A 12,986-nucleotide genomic window follows, 5' to 3' on the forward strand; every position below is an offset into this window, starting at 1 on the left:
GTAACACAAAGCCAAAAAATATGACAGTTAGAGGTGCCGTTAATTTTAAAATTTTGTTTTTCAAGCAAGTTGGAGTTTTCTCAATATGCATGGGTTACGAATGGTGAATGGCTCCTTGAAATGTTGCAGAGTTTAAGTTCTATAAAAACACACACTTTGTATATAAATGCTTTTAAATATTAATTTATTAATTATAAATAATTAATACGTGTTATTTCAAAATGTACCTTACATATCTTCCCCCCACAAAAAGTACTTTTTACAGATGGAAATGTACTTAGAATATTCTCTCCACTTGTGTTTTTGCAGCCAGCAGATTTTAAACATCAACAAATATTGTAATGGTTTTAGTTCTCACAATAAAGCAAACTCCCATACAAAAATACTGCACTACTTTCAAGAAAATAGCATCATCAAAAAGCTAGTTTGCTATTTATTTAAAAAGATCCAACTACTACAACAGCCTGTTTCAGAACTTACTGGCCCCTCATGAGATAAGTTTTTCAATGCAGCTTAAAATTTTCTACTTGCAAAAACATGTGAACGGTCCAAGTGCTTTGTATATTAAATAGATCAAATAGTTTTTCCTATATAATAAAATCCCATTACAACAAACTTTTCTCCCTGAAAAGTTTGTTGTAATGGGATTTTATTAATGGGAGTCCACAGAAATCATTTTATTATACCAAAATTTCGTTCTAATGAAGATTGTCAGAAATTGGATAAAGAACCATTATTTGTTCAAATGATTTCTGCTGCACTTTTCTAACATATATAGAAGTAGTAATTTCCAATTTATTTTAATTAAATATAAACTTTAAAATCAATAATAAATAAATAAAGTGATTATATATGTATACTGGAAGAGTTAAAATATTTTGCTCAGTGAGTATCATTCTGAAAGCATATTTTATTTATAAAGAAATGCAGTACAGCAGATACAACTTATCATTGCCTTCTGTATATTAATACGTCAATTTTTGTTTTTAATATTTAAAACTTTTTCCCTACATTAGTACAAAAATCAAAGTTTAGTGCAATGGAAAAATGGTGGGTATAGACTGCACTAAGTAGAATTTGATTCTAATTTTGACACTCTTTCAAAGTGAATTACTTACTGGAATATTTCTAGTGGAAAAGAATTTGAAATCATGAAAACTCAAGGCCATTTTCATTATAGTCCCATGTGTCTCCTCTGAATATTTTCTTTGATCTGAACATTTTTTTAAAATTCCTTTTACAAGAAAGAAAAGAAAAAAGTAATTACCAGTTCACAAAACTGTCATCATTCATCATCTTTTCTTTTCCTTTTTTTGAAATGATGCCAGTATGCCATACAGCACCACACAGTGGCATTCATTAATTTGCATTAAGTTTTTTTGTTCTAATCCCGTGGTTCCCAAACTATTGAGATCTATGGACCTTTTCAAAAATCAAAAAAGTTCATGGACCCCTTCAAATATCGAAAAAAAAAAAAAAAAAAAAGGTTTGTGGACCACTACATATAACATATGCATATAGATATGGTAGACCACTGTTTCGCGGTACCCTGGAACTGGTCTACAGACCCCAGTTTGGGAAATGCTGTTCTAACCCAATACATTCTGCACATGAGTGGTGGATTTGAAAATAATTCATTACACTGAATTTTTTTTTTTTTTTTTTTTCGCCAAAACTGTTTTAAGTCAAATAAAAATAAGGAAAAGCCAGCCAGGACATAAAAATATTTTCATTCATTAAAGCAGTATTTGTTGTAACAGGATTTTACTGTATTAAATATTATAACTCTGACAGAATTTTATCGAGTATTACTTTTCCAATTGCACAATTTGCTGAGCAACAAACTAGCTGCAATTACAAACGTTGGCCACTGACCTGAAAAAGTGTAAACAGAAAGGCAACCCTTCAAATAGGCTTCTGGGGTTGGGATTGTTCTGGTTCAAACTTTATTAACACAAATTAAAATAGTATAAAAAAAATATATAAAATAATAAAATAAAACAATAAAATACACTGACAACTGTAAAGTTAATAGCGATAAAATGATAGATAGAATTAAAATATACAAAATATTACAAATTAAAAGCGATAAAACAACACTGTAGCTTTCAAAAGCAACCACCTCCTCTATCAACAGTGAAACTTGAATGTCATGGCACATCCTTAAATAACATTAGCAGGATGATGGCTCATGGCACATGTTACTATAGGTGCATAGGAATTGTCCTCCACACATGCATGAAGACCATAAATGGCTTGGGGGCATGTCAGGCAGAACGGTTCATCCCATCCAAGAATTACAGTTTCAAAGAGGGGAGTGGATAAATTACAGATACTCCTATCTCTATTGATGGTATTATGTTCTGAAGAATAAATCTGCAAGCTCTTGAGCCATTTCTGGTTCCAATACCTACATGAACGATCAATGATGATGGCATTACCTGGAGAAATTTGGTGGTTCTCCTCCCAGGAGTGTTCGGCCATAGTAAATTTCCTATAGTCTGCAGTCTTTATCGCCACCAAATTTCTCCAGGTGATGTCATCATCATCATTGATCATTTGCATAGGTACAGAAATTGGCTCCAGAGCTTGCAGATTTGTTCTTTAGAACATACCATCAAAAGAGATAGGGAAGTCCATATTCATCTGCTCGTTGAAACTGTAATTTTTGGACACAACAAAAGTTCCACCTGGCATGCTCCCGAGCCATCTCTGTTTTCATGTACATGTGGAGGACAATTCTCATGCTCCTACAATAATACGTGCCATGATCCTACTGATGTTATTTAAGGATGTGCAGTGACATTCAAGTTTCACTGTTGATAAAGGACGTGGTCACCTCTGAAAGTTACAGTATTGTTTTATCACTTTTAATTTGAAATATTTCATATATTTTAATTCTATCTATAATTTTATTGCTATTAACTTTACAGTTGCCAGCGTATTTTATTTTTACATCAAAATTTTATCTTGTCTTATTTATTATTTTATATATTCTTTATTCCATTTTAATTTATGTTAATAGAGTTTGAATCATATACGGTTGGTGTATTTCATTGAAATTATGATCAGCCAGAAAGGAAAATCATGCTTATTAATTTTTTCCCCACGGCACAAATATCTTTTCAATCTGAGACCTGTTTCCATAACTAAAGAATGAAAACATAATGGCTGATATATAAAAAAAAAAAAAAAAAAAGTATCAAAAAACATCAAAATTACTTAACTGTGTACTTGCAAAATCATACAGAAAAAAGAAATTACACCGTTACTGCAGTTTTAAACTTCAATAAATGAGTACTTAAAGTACTCATTTATTGAAGTTTTGCATATGGTAAATCCTCAATATTTGCAGAGAATAGTCCTGGAAATCACCACGAATATCAAAACTGTGCAAATATTAAGACCTTACAGAACAAATGAAGTTGGGTATGGAAGTCATAGTGAACATATGTGATCAAAAAGAATTAGCATTTATGTAATAACTATGCTTATTATAACAAAATTAAATATAAACCTGAAGATTTTTCTTCAGATTTATATTTATTTTTGAAGGAAGGTGACTTAAAAGTGTCCACTCACTATTTTTTAAAAAATTCATTATGGAAGTATGCTTCATCTTTTGTTGCAAATACCAATAGATCTCTGTAGGAGGCCATAAGATTCTAAAATTTAAAATAACCTCCAATTCTCTTTTAAATTTTAGACTACAATCCATCAAAAGGTCCATTTTATACCCTTTTTTAGACAAAGCTTGGACACATCTAAAATATCTGCCAGTAACTTAAATGACAGCAGAGGCTTTTGAATCACATCACTCTTCTTCCTTACTACTTTCACTTTTCATTCTTTAAAATCATCAAACCATCTCCTCTCACACGATGTGCCAAAGTTAAAATCCACTGCAGCTCTTTTCCTACGAATGAGATTCCTTTCACCACATCAGACAAGTTTCTTCCAGCACACCAAGTTAACGATTTGATTTTATCTAGAGATTCCTTTATAGTTTATATACTATCAATGATGTACTTTTTCCAGCAATCACATTGACATTTTATGTTTACTGTGCAAACTTTCCTGCCACTGGAGTCACTCTCCCTGATCACTACTGAGCAGACTCTGTGTGTACATACCAGTACTTGTTGAGCTAGTGTTGCGTGAAGAGAGTTTTTTTAGTTGCGTGTCACCGATGATCGTTTTGAAGCAAATATCGTGTCGGACATACAGACCGAATGGTAATACGTGATTCGTTATTCTGTCAGACAAGGCTTAAATGCATTGGAAATAGTTAAAGAGATGAATGAAGCATGTGGTAATGAGTGTCTTGGTAGATGGCCATATTCCGGTGTGACCTAACTTTCCAGTATGAAGTGGTTTATCCATCAAGACAATGCCAGGCCCCATATGGCTAATATTGTGCAGGCAGTGATCACTGCGATAGGTGCTGAGATTCTGCCACATTCCCCTTATTCGCCAGATTTAGCCCCTTGTGATTTATTCCTGTTACCATGTCTCAAAAAAGTTGTGAAAGGTTAGTGTTTTGCATCCGACACAACAATGTTCACAGGGCCACAATTTTTTTTTTTTTTTTTTTTACACGAAGGAACCAGTTTTTTCCTGCTTCCTTTGTGTATCGTGGCTGTGAGATCCAACCGGACAGTGCAGCACCATCGTGATATCCAAGCCTGAGGCGGGATTCAAACCTGCGACCTTTGGGTTGCCAGGCAGGCACTTTACCCACCTGGCTAGCCCCAATGGAAGCACTTCACAGTCTTTCGAAAAATGACTTGCAAAAAGCATTTAATGCGTAGCTACGACGGTGGTGAAAGTGTGTAAATTTTAAGGGAGAGTATTTCGAGAAGGAGAAGTCCACAGAAGATTCAGACAATGACAATTAAGATAAGATCTTGCACCAGTCTGCAAATTAAATGATCACCCCTCGTACGTGCTGGAAACAACTTAGGATTGCAGAGAAACTATATGCAAATAATCAAAACTGTGGATGTTAAAAATGTATAAAACATTAAAATACTAAAAAATCCCTTTATTTTAAGAAAAGTTTAACATTACTTCTTAAGATAAATGTTTCTGTGCAAGTAGTGTAAAGTGTATGTACAACATACATTTTTTATTTTATTTTATTTGTGATACCAGCTATATATTTACGTACAATATTACATTTACATGAAATATTAAAAATAGCTGTACACATAAATCAGTATATTACAATTTGGGAGCACCATATGCATCTGGCATCCTCTCTATGGAATACCTATAAAAATACATAAAATGACATGTTAAACTGTAAATTGTAAAATTAGCACATTAAAAATGCAACTCAAGAATGTAAACATTACACCATATCTATAATGTATATTTACGCGGTAAACTCCTGATTATTCGTGTGTAGTTTATCCAGTTTGTAGATTAACAATAAAATTCAGTTTTTTTGAATTCCTTTTTAATTTTCATTTACTGGAAACCTATGAAACAGTGTATCTGTACACTACACTAAGCCTTCATTTCTCTCTCATGTGCTTCCAAAAGTATAATTTTCCTTCCATGGAGGATAAAGCTGGATGTAGATATGATAAGAGGAGGATGTAGAGTTACTGGAACGAGCACAGAGAAGGGCAACAAGATTGATGAGGAAAACAAAGGGTTGCTCTTACGAAGAAAGGCATAAGTTCTGCAAATTGCAGCGTCTGGAGACTAGGCACTTGCAAGGTGATCTGATTGAGGTGTATTGTTTGAGCAAGCTCAATGCTGATGGGATTCTTCTTCTTGCTCAAGTTATGCACTTGAGGAGGCATAAATTCAAACTGAGGAAAGACATTTGCAGAATAGATGTGTGGAAATTTGCCTTCAGGCAGCAGGTGGTTGATTACTGGAACAAACTTCCATCTGTCATTGTGGAAATTGATAGCTGAAATAAATTCAAGGAAGAACTGGACAAGCTTTTGGAGTGAATGAATAGGTGAAATGGGAAGGGGTTTTTTTTTTTTTTTTTTGTTGATGCTGTATAAGCTTGCTTTCTTGATTCATATGCTTCTACTAATGCTAAAAGAGGATAATAGATTTCCTGAGGTTCTTACTTTTTTAAAAATTATTCTTTACTTGTCCAATTGAAGGTTTCTGATATAGCATACTGTCATAAGTTCTTGTGATTTCTCTACCACCCTGCTAAGTTTAAAACAGTCTAGTTTTATGGGTTTTTTCCCCATATTGAGCATAGCCAAGTGGCCAGTGTGTCAGTAAAGTGTTATCCATGTCACAGTTCAAATCAGTGCAACGCTATAAAATATAATTATCTTGTCGTCAATCTTGTATACCCTCTGGCCATCCCCAGAGTACAAACAGAATATTTATTTATAATGGAGGGAAATTCATTTTCTCAATCACTCAATCAGTTGCTATCAAAATAATAATCTGCAATTGATCTTAAGAATTCCATTTGGCAAAGGTATAGTATGACAACATGATTTATGCATAAAATCAACAATAGGGGAAAATATGCAACAAGTCAAAGAAACTATGCCATTAGAATGCAAATCTAATTTGTCTAGTTTTATTAATTATAATTTTATCTAGTGAAATTTAATAATTAGGACTTATTCATGTATACTTGATTGATGTTATAGTTGGACAAAGTTACAATTGGAGGTTGCTCTTATGCACGTTTTGCCAAAACTAAACCAATACATGCTAGTTAAAAATAAAATAATTCAGAACTAAACCAACTTATGCTAGTTCAAAACAAAATAATTTTGGATTATCTGCATTTTTCAATTATCTGCAATTATCTCTGCCTCTCCCCATCATTAGCCAGAGTTTATTATATTTAAATCTTATAATGAAATCAGATTCTGAAGATAAAAACTTCTTGAACAAACTTTCCCATTAAATATAATTTAATATTACTTTTAATTGGGGTAAAGGCTTCAGAGGCATGCATGAGCAGCTAAAATAAAGTTACTGACGTATTAAATGCAAGGATAAAAATCTCAAGAATTTTGTGCTATGCTGCATTAAAATATAATCTGGAATTTAATATACACTAATGGATATTTACGTGGTCAGAGGTTTTTAAAGTACCATTTTTAAATTTTTTTACACGATGTTGTGAGGAAGCAATTTCGATTATACAGAGTTTAAATTGGTTGGCTAAGAGAGCATGCTGGAGCTGTTCTCGTTCTGGTCACCAAAGCTTCAAGTCAGCTTAAAATCTACCCAATTAGACTACTCCTTGGTAAAATTCTTCAAATACATGAGTTGACAGAAGCTTCGCTTAAATATACGGCCAAAAACCAACTTAGTTTGCTTTTATCTACATATACAAACAAGGATTTTGTCAATTTGTCTAAATTAATATCAAAATAATATTAAATAACTAATTAAAACTAATGAAAATAATCATAATTGCATAGGATGAATATTTAAACAGTAATTTAGCACTTTAAAGGTTGAAATACTATGTTATAATGACTATCTTGGGGACTTCTACAGAAAGTAAGTTAAATTAGCCATGTACAAAATATACACTTTCTAAATGGATGTATTCAGCACAGAATGCAATTGGACATCATAACGAAGAAGAATTAAAAACTCACATTAACACCAGCTAGGAAAACTTACAAGTGGATCAGCCAAAGGCATCAAACAAAGATTACTGTGCACAGTTAATTTCACTTTACACTGAAGAACTCTCCTTCAGCAACTTAAGATTAAAAAAATAAATACAATTTTATAATTATTTGCATTTTATTTTTGCCTATGTGCGCATGAATGTTTGTCAAGTGTACCCATGCAATAGTGAGTACTGTGCTTCATCTATGGCTATGAAATAGAGAATAAAATTTCTCAAAGAGAGTAATGCTAAAAAATTTCTATTCCTAGTAACCATACATTAAATAAAGCAAGTGTTACATTTTAAATAATTCAACAAAGAGATAAATAGTCATAATGATAGCTCTTGTTAAAATAAAATAAACTGTAATTCGTGTAGAATAAACTGATGTCTGCTCTTCTAGTAGCTGGAATTTATCTAAATTTAACAAGGGATTAGGCAGACAGCTGCCTAATTTTTTTTCCATATTATTTTGGGATTAGTGTTTCTGTGAATGCTGGATGCAAAACGGGTCCAGGATTCTTTCTTGGTTTGCTTTTGTATGAAGCATCTTTTGCCCTTAATTTCTTATAATTAATGAGATTGGCTGTGCTCGGACATTGCCTAAACAAATTCTAGGCTTTATTTTTTGCTCTCTTTTTTTTGGTGCATTCCTCATTTCACCAGTAATTATAATGCTTTCAGCCCAGGGGATTTGATAGTGGTATTGTGTCTTTAGCTGAATTTAGAAGTTGTGACATGTAATCTGTCACATTATCAATATACTGGAGGCAAATTTTTTCCTCATCAACAGTAATTAAAGTTTGCTCGGAGAAATTTCCATTTTCTGCAGGGTTGAATTGAAGGAGTCTGTGCTACCAAAAAGTTGCATAATATTGGGAAGTGGTCACTGCTCATGGGGTCATTTATTACATACCACTCTACGGTCAGTACTGGTGAACAAATTGAGAGATCTATTGCTGAGGTGTGTCCAGTTGGGAGCTGTATGTGTGTCGGTGCACCAGTATTGAGTATGGTGGGATTTAGTGCCTCTAAAAAGCTTTCAATTAGTCGGCTCCGTCTATCCAATTTAGCGTAACACACGCTTCTTGATTAGACCGGGGTTCGAGCCCGTCACCACCAAATACGGAGGATGCGGAAAGGTCAGGGAATGACCACCGCATATCCCGGAGCAATATGGCCTTAGTTGCTAATGCTCCTAAAAACCAAATAACAAAAAAAAAAAAAAAAAACTATCCAATTTAAGTGAGCCACATAAGGGGTGGTGCCCGTTAAAGTCCCCTAATATACAGAGAGGTGGAGGTATCTGTATAAAGAGGTCTTCAAGATCTTTTAAACAGTAAGTACAGTTTGGCGGTAGGTAGATTGAGACAAGTGTTATTGCACTATGGAGATTTATACGAATAGCAACAGCTTCTATTTCAGTTTGAAGTGGGATATGTTTCGTTGGTATCTTCGAATTTACTAGAATTGCCACACCACCATGGGCAGCATTAGCAGTATTTTAATCTCTTCAATAAAGGCAATAGTTCTTTATCAAAGAAGAAAGTTGATGGTTAGGTAAGTTTCCTGTAAACAAAAGGCAACCGGAGAATATTGGTTAATTAGGTATTGAATATTGTCTGTGTTGGAACAAAAGCCTCTGCAATTCCATTGTAAGATGCTGTGGTTCATTTAGGTTTAGTTGAGGACGATTCATCTGACTTGTTTTTTGTTTGAGGAGAATTTTTTTCGGGAACGTGGGACGTATGGTATCCATAGTGTCGTTTGCGTGAAGTTCTAGTATGGGTTCCTCATGATCTGAGTTTACATCTACTTCCATACTATTGGTGGATGATTCAGGTTTATTGTTGTCTTTAGTAGTTTTAGTTTTTCTTTGTCATGCAGGATTGTCCGAGTCTCAGTTGGAATACTGATTGGAGTGTTGGTCGATTCACTGATTTTAGTTTGATGTGTGTCTTTTCCAGAGTTTGATAATGTGTTTTTAACCCAGTTAGCTAGAGGTGTGCTGGGAGGTATTGATACATCTGTTTAAGCTGCTGTTGAATGAAAGCTTCGACTGGGCACGGTCGACATAACCTGTATGCGTGCCTCAGGGTACGGTGTGACTTTGTGTGCTCTATTTTATATTTTTGGATTTTCTTCCCTGTTTTCCACATTTCACAAGATTTGGAAAAGGCTGGGTGACTTTCTTTGCAGTTGGGGCAAATGGGACTTGAGGCTGAACAGTCTGCTTGTGTATGCTCCTTGGAACCACAAATTGGACAAATGGCATCACCTCTACATGCTTGTTGGGAGTGTCCATATTTTTGGCATTTAAAGCAATGTATGGGATTAGGGATATAAGGCCAAATTTGGCAGTTTAAGTAGCAGGTTTTACTGAGGATGGCAAATCTGGGGTGCTGAATGTTAAAATTATGGATCGAGTTGGAACAAGATTTCCACCTTTTTTGGTCTTTATACGTTTTGCACAATACTTTTTGGTTACCCAGTTCCTGCACTAATTCCTCTTCAGATACTGTAATAAGGTCCCACTCTGTGATGACACCTTTGGATGAATTTTAACGTATTATGGGGAGTGATAGATATCGGTAGCCCAGCAAATGTTGTTTTAAGCAGCCACTCTGAATGTTTTCAGGAGGCTGTTTCGATTAGGAGGTCTCCAGATTGCAGTCGTTTAATCATTTTTGGTGTTCCAGCAATGGATTCCAAAAATCTTTGGATGACAAATGGTCAAATGGTGATAATATGCCGACAGGCTGGTTGGAGAGCGAGTGTATCACCAGGAAGTTTGGCATCTCATTGCACTACACCTCTTCAGAGCCTTTTTGGTTGGTTCAAGTCATCATCATTTGGTTTGTCTGGCCTTGAATTTGAAGGTTCTAGAGATGAATAATCCTTTATATCCATGGTTACTCCTTTTCGCCCTGGAGGATAACTTTTCCCCCAGGCTACTGGCCCCGCTACAGGGAGGGAGGAGAAGTGCCGCTCAGAGGCCAAGCAGTTGAAGTGTTAGTTAATTAGTAAAAATATAAATATAGGTGTATTTCCTTTCTGTGTTCTAACTTGCGACTTTTCAAGTATAGAACTGTTTTTTAAAGTAAGATTGCTGAAAGAAATGTAGAACTTAAAAATGTAATTTCAATCGCTTATCAAGAGCACTTTATGATTCACAAGAATATCGCCTGGTCTCGAAATATGCTTGGTACCCGGGGCCGAATGATATTGCATAATTCCAGAACACTATAAGCAACAGTGAACAACATCTGGATATTCAAGTATGTGGAGGTATACAAATGTTCTTCCTACAACCCAGAACTTCATGTGTGTGATTATAATGAGTGGTACAGTGAAAAACTTTCTATACTTGCATATTAAACATAACAAAACCTAGACACATTCACTCTTAATGTACTCTCCCTTGAGGATAATGCACTTTTCCCACTGGTTGTTGTTATTTGGTTTTTAAGAGCATTAGCAACTAAGGCCATATTACTCCAGGGATATATGGTGGTTATTCCCTGACCTTTGCGCATCCTCCGTATTTGGTGGCTCATGGGCTCGAACCAAGGTCTAATCAAGAAGCATGTGCTACGCCCTGCTGCTCCTGCCCACCTGGCTACGGAGGCACCTTTCCCACTGGTACAACTGCTAGTAGTAGTAGTATAACTCAGATCATTGACTTTGAAATTGCCTCATTTGCAATGATCAAAAAACTGCAAATTAAGATGCAATGATCAATTTCCAGCCAGAACTGTTCTGGCTGTAAATTAGTGAGCTCTTGTTGGATGAGAAATAAGTGGTGTGCAGGAGCATTATCATTCAACAACTTCCAATCTTTTGCTGCCAAATGTTCTGATTTCTTTTGCCAAATTGTCTGTCACAGCCAGTGCAGCAAAAAAAATTTCTATCATCACTATTCTTATAAACCTGTGTTGGTGAAAATTTTTTGATCATTGCAAATGAGGCAATTTCAAAGTCAATGATTCTTGCTTTGTTTGTGGATTATTATCAGATGGGATTGCCAAATTGTCATCTGCTCGCTGCACTGATATCGGCAGGCACCGAAGACACCACGTGGTGAACAACTTGATGCATTTTCAAATCACTTAAAATTCCAGGAAAGCTTCCGTGTGAAATATTTAAAGCTTCTGCAAATTTTTAACAGTCACCAATAGTTCTGACACCCAAGTTGTCTGGCTGTTCACATTTTTTTTTTGGCATATGAGCAGTTAAAAGGCCCTTCAGCACTGTCTTCTCAAGTTTCTCTTCCCTCTCTGAATCTATAATACCATTCAACACAGTAGCATGAAACAGAGAATTCTCTCCCTAAATTTGACAAATCATTTCCAATGTTTCAGAAGCAGATTCCCTTAAACATTGGCAAAATTTTATGTTTGTATAATATTCCAAATTTGACATTTTTTACCCTCACAAGTCATGGTTAAGTAAATGCACATGGCAATGAGACATGTACTTCAAATGTTTAACAAATTTCTGTGTACGTGGCATACATAGTATACGTTGAAACTTGCAATCTGATAACTGCAATTATGCTGCATTTATTGACTGCAGTGCTGTGCAGCCAGTCCAGGAACTTTGACTATACTACATATATCTTTGGTTTCTTGAAAAATATATAAATAACAGCTCACCTAAGACCATGGAGCATCAGTATATATGTCTGCAAATTGCTTATATTCTATGCAACAATCTGCCTATTTTCAGATTGAAAAACAGAAGCTTCTAGGAGGGAAGAGACCTTACAATCTTTTGTAAGGTGTCATCTCTGAGATTGGCCATGAAAAATACCATAAAAGGATTTCCATCCCAACCAGAAGTATTTCTCAACTTTAGTCAGTGACAGAAATCAATCCAGGCCTTTTGCACACAGTATGGCACAAAATTCATATCTAATTATTTTAACAGCACTAGAGCTCATCATCCACAGAATATATTAGAAGTGTGTGTTCATGGGACAATTTGCACATTGTGAAGGCAAAAAAACCCTGGAATAACTCACAGGGATAAAATCCTACTACCCCATCTGAATTTAGCCAATGCTCCGAAGAAAAGATTACCAACAATTTGCACACAGACCTCCTAGCCCATACCACACGTTCACCCTACATATTTGGAGTCACCAAGTTGCATAAACCAGACAAACCATTGAGGCCCATAGTAAGCTTCAAAGATGCATCAACAGCAAAATTTATGGTTGACATACTAAAACCCCTAATGAATTATTCCAAATATCGCATAAAAAATACAGAACACCTATTTTCGTCAATCAAAAATATAAAATTAGAACCTGATGACAAATTATTTTCCTTCAATATAAAATCACTATACACAAACG

General features: G+C 34.9%; 1 protein-coding gene across 2 annotated transcripts in view; it reads right to left on the minus strand.

The window, feature by feature from the left end:
* Positions 1-5,166: 5,166 nt before the first annotated feature.
* Positions 5,167-12,986, minus strand: part of LOC150076851 (rRNA-processing protein FCF1 homolog) — a 38,637-nt gene continuing 30,817 nt past the window's right edge. For both annotated transcript variants that reach the window (XM_090386241.1, XM_090386242.1), the window contains exon 8: positions 5,167-5,272. In XM_090386241.1, the coding sequence (XP_090242367.1) occupies positions 5,224-5,272 (49 nt within the window). In that variant the 3' untranslated portion in view covers positions 5,167-5,223. The remainder of the gene's footprint in view (positions 5,273-12,986) is intronic.

Source organism: Mastigoproctus giganteus, chromosome 12 (genome assembly GCF_048544385.1).
Source record: "Mastigoproctus giganteus isolate SK-2022 chromosome 12, ASM4854438v1, whole genome shotgun sequence".
In the NCBI taxonomy this organism is placed as follows: Eukaryota; Metazoa; Arthropoda; class Arachnida; order Uropygi; family Thelyphonidae; genus Mastigoproctus; species Mastigoproctus giganteus.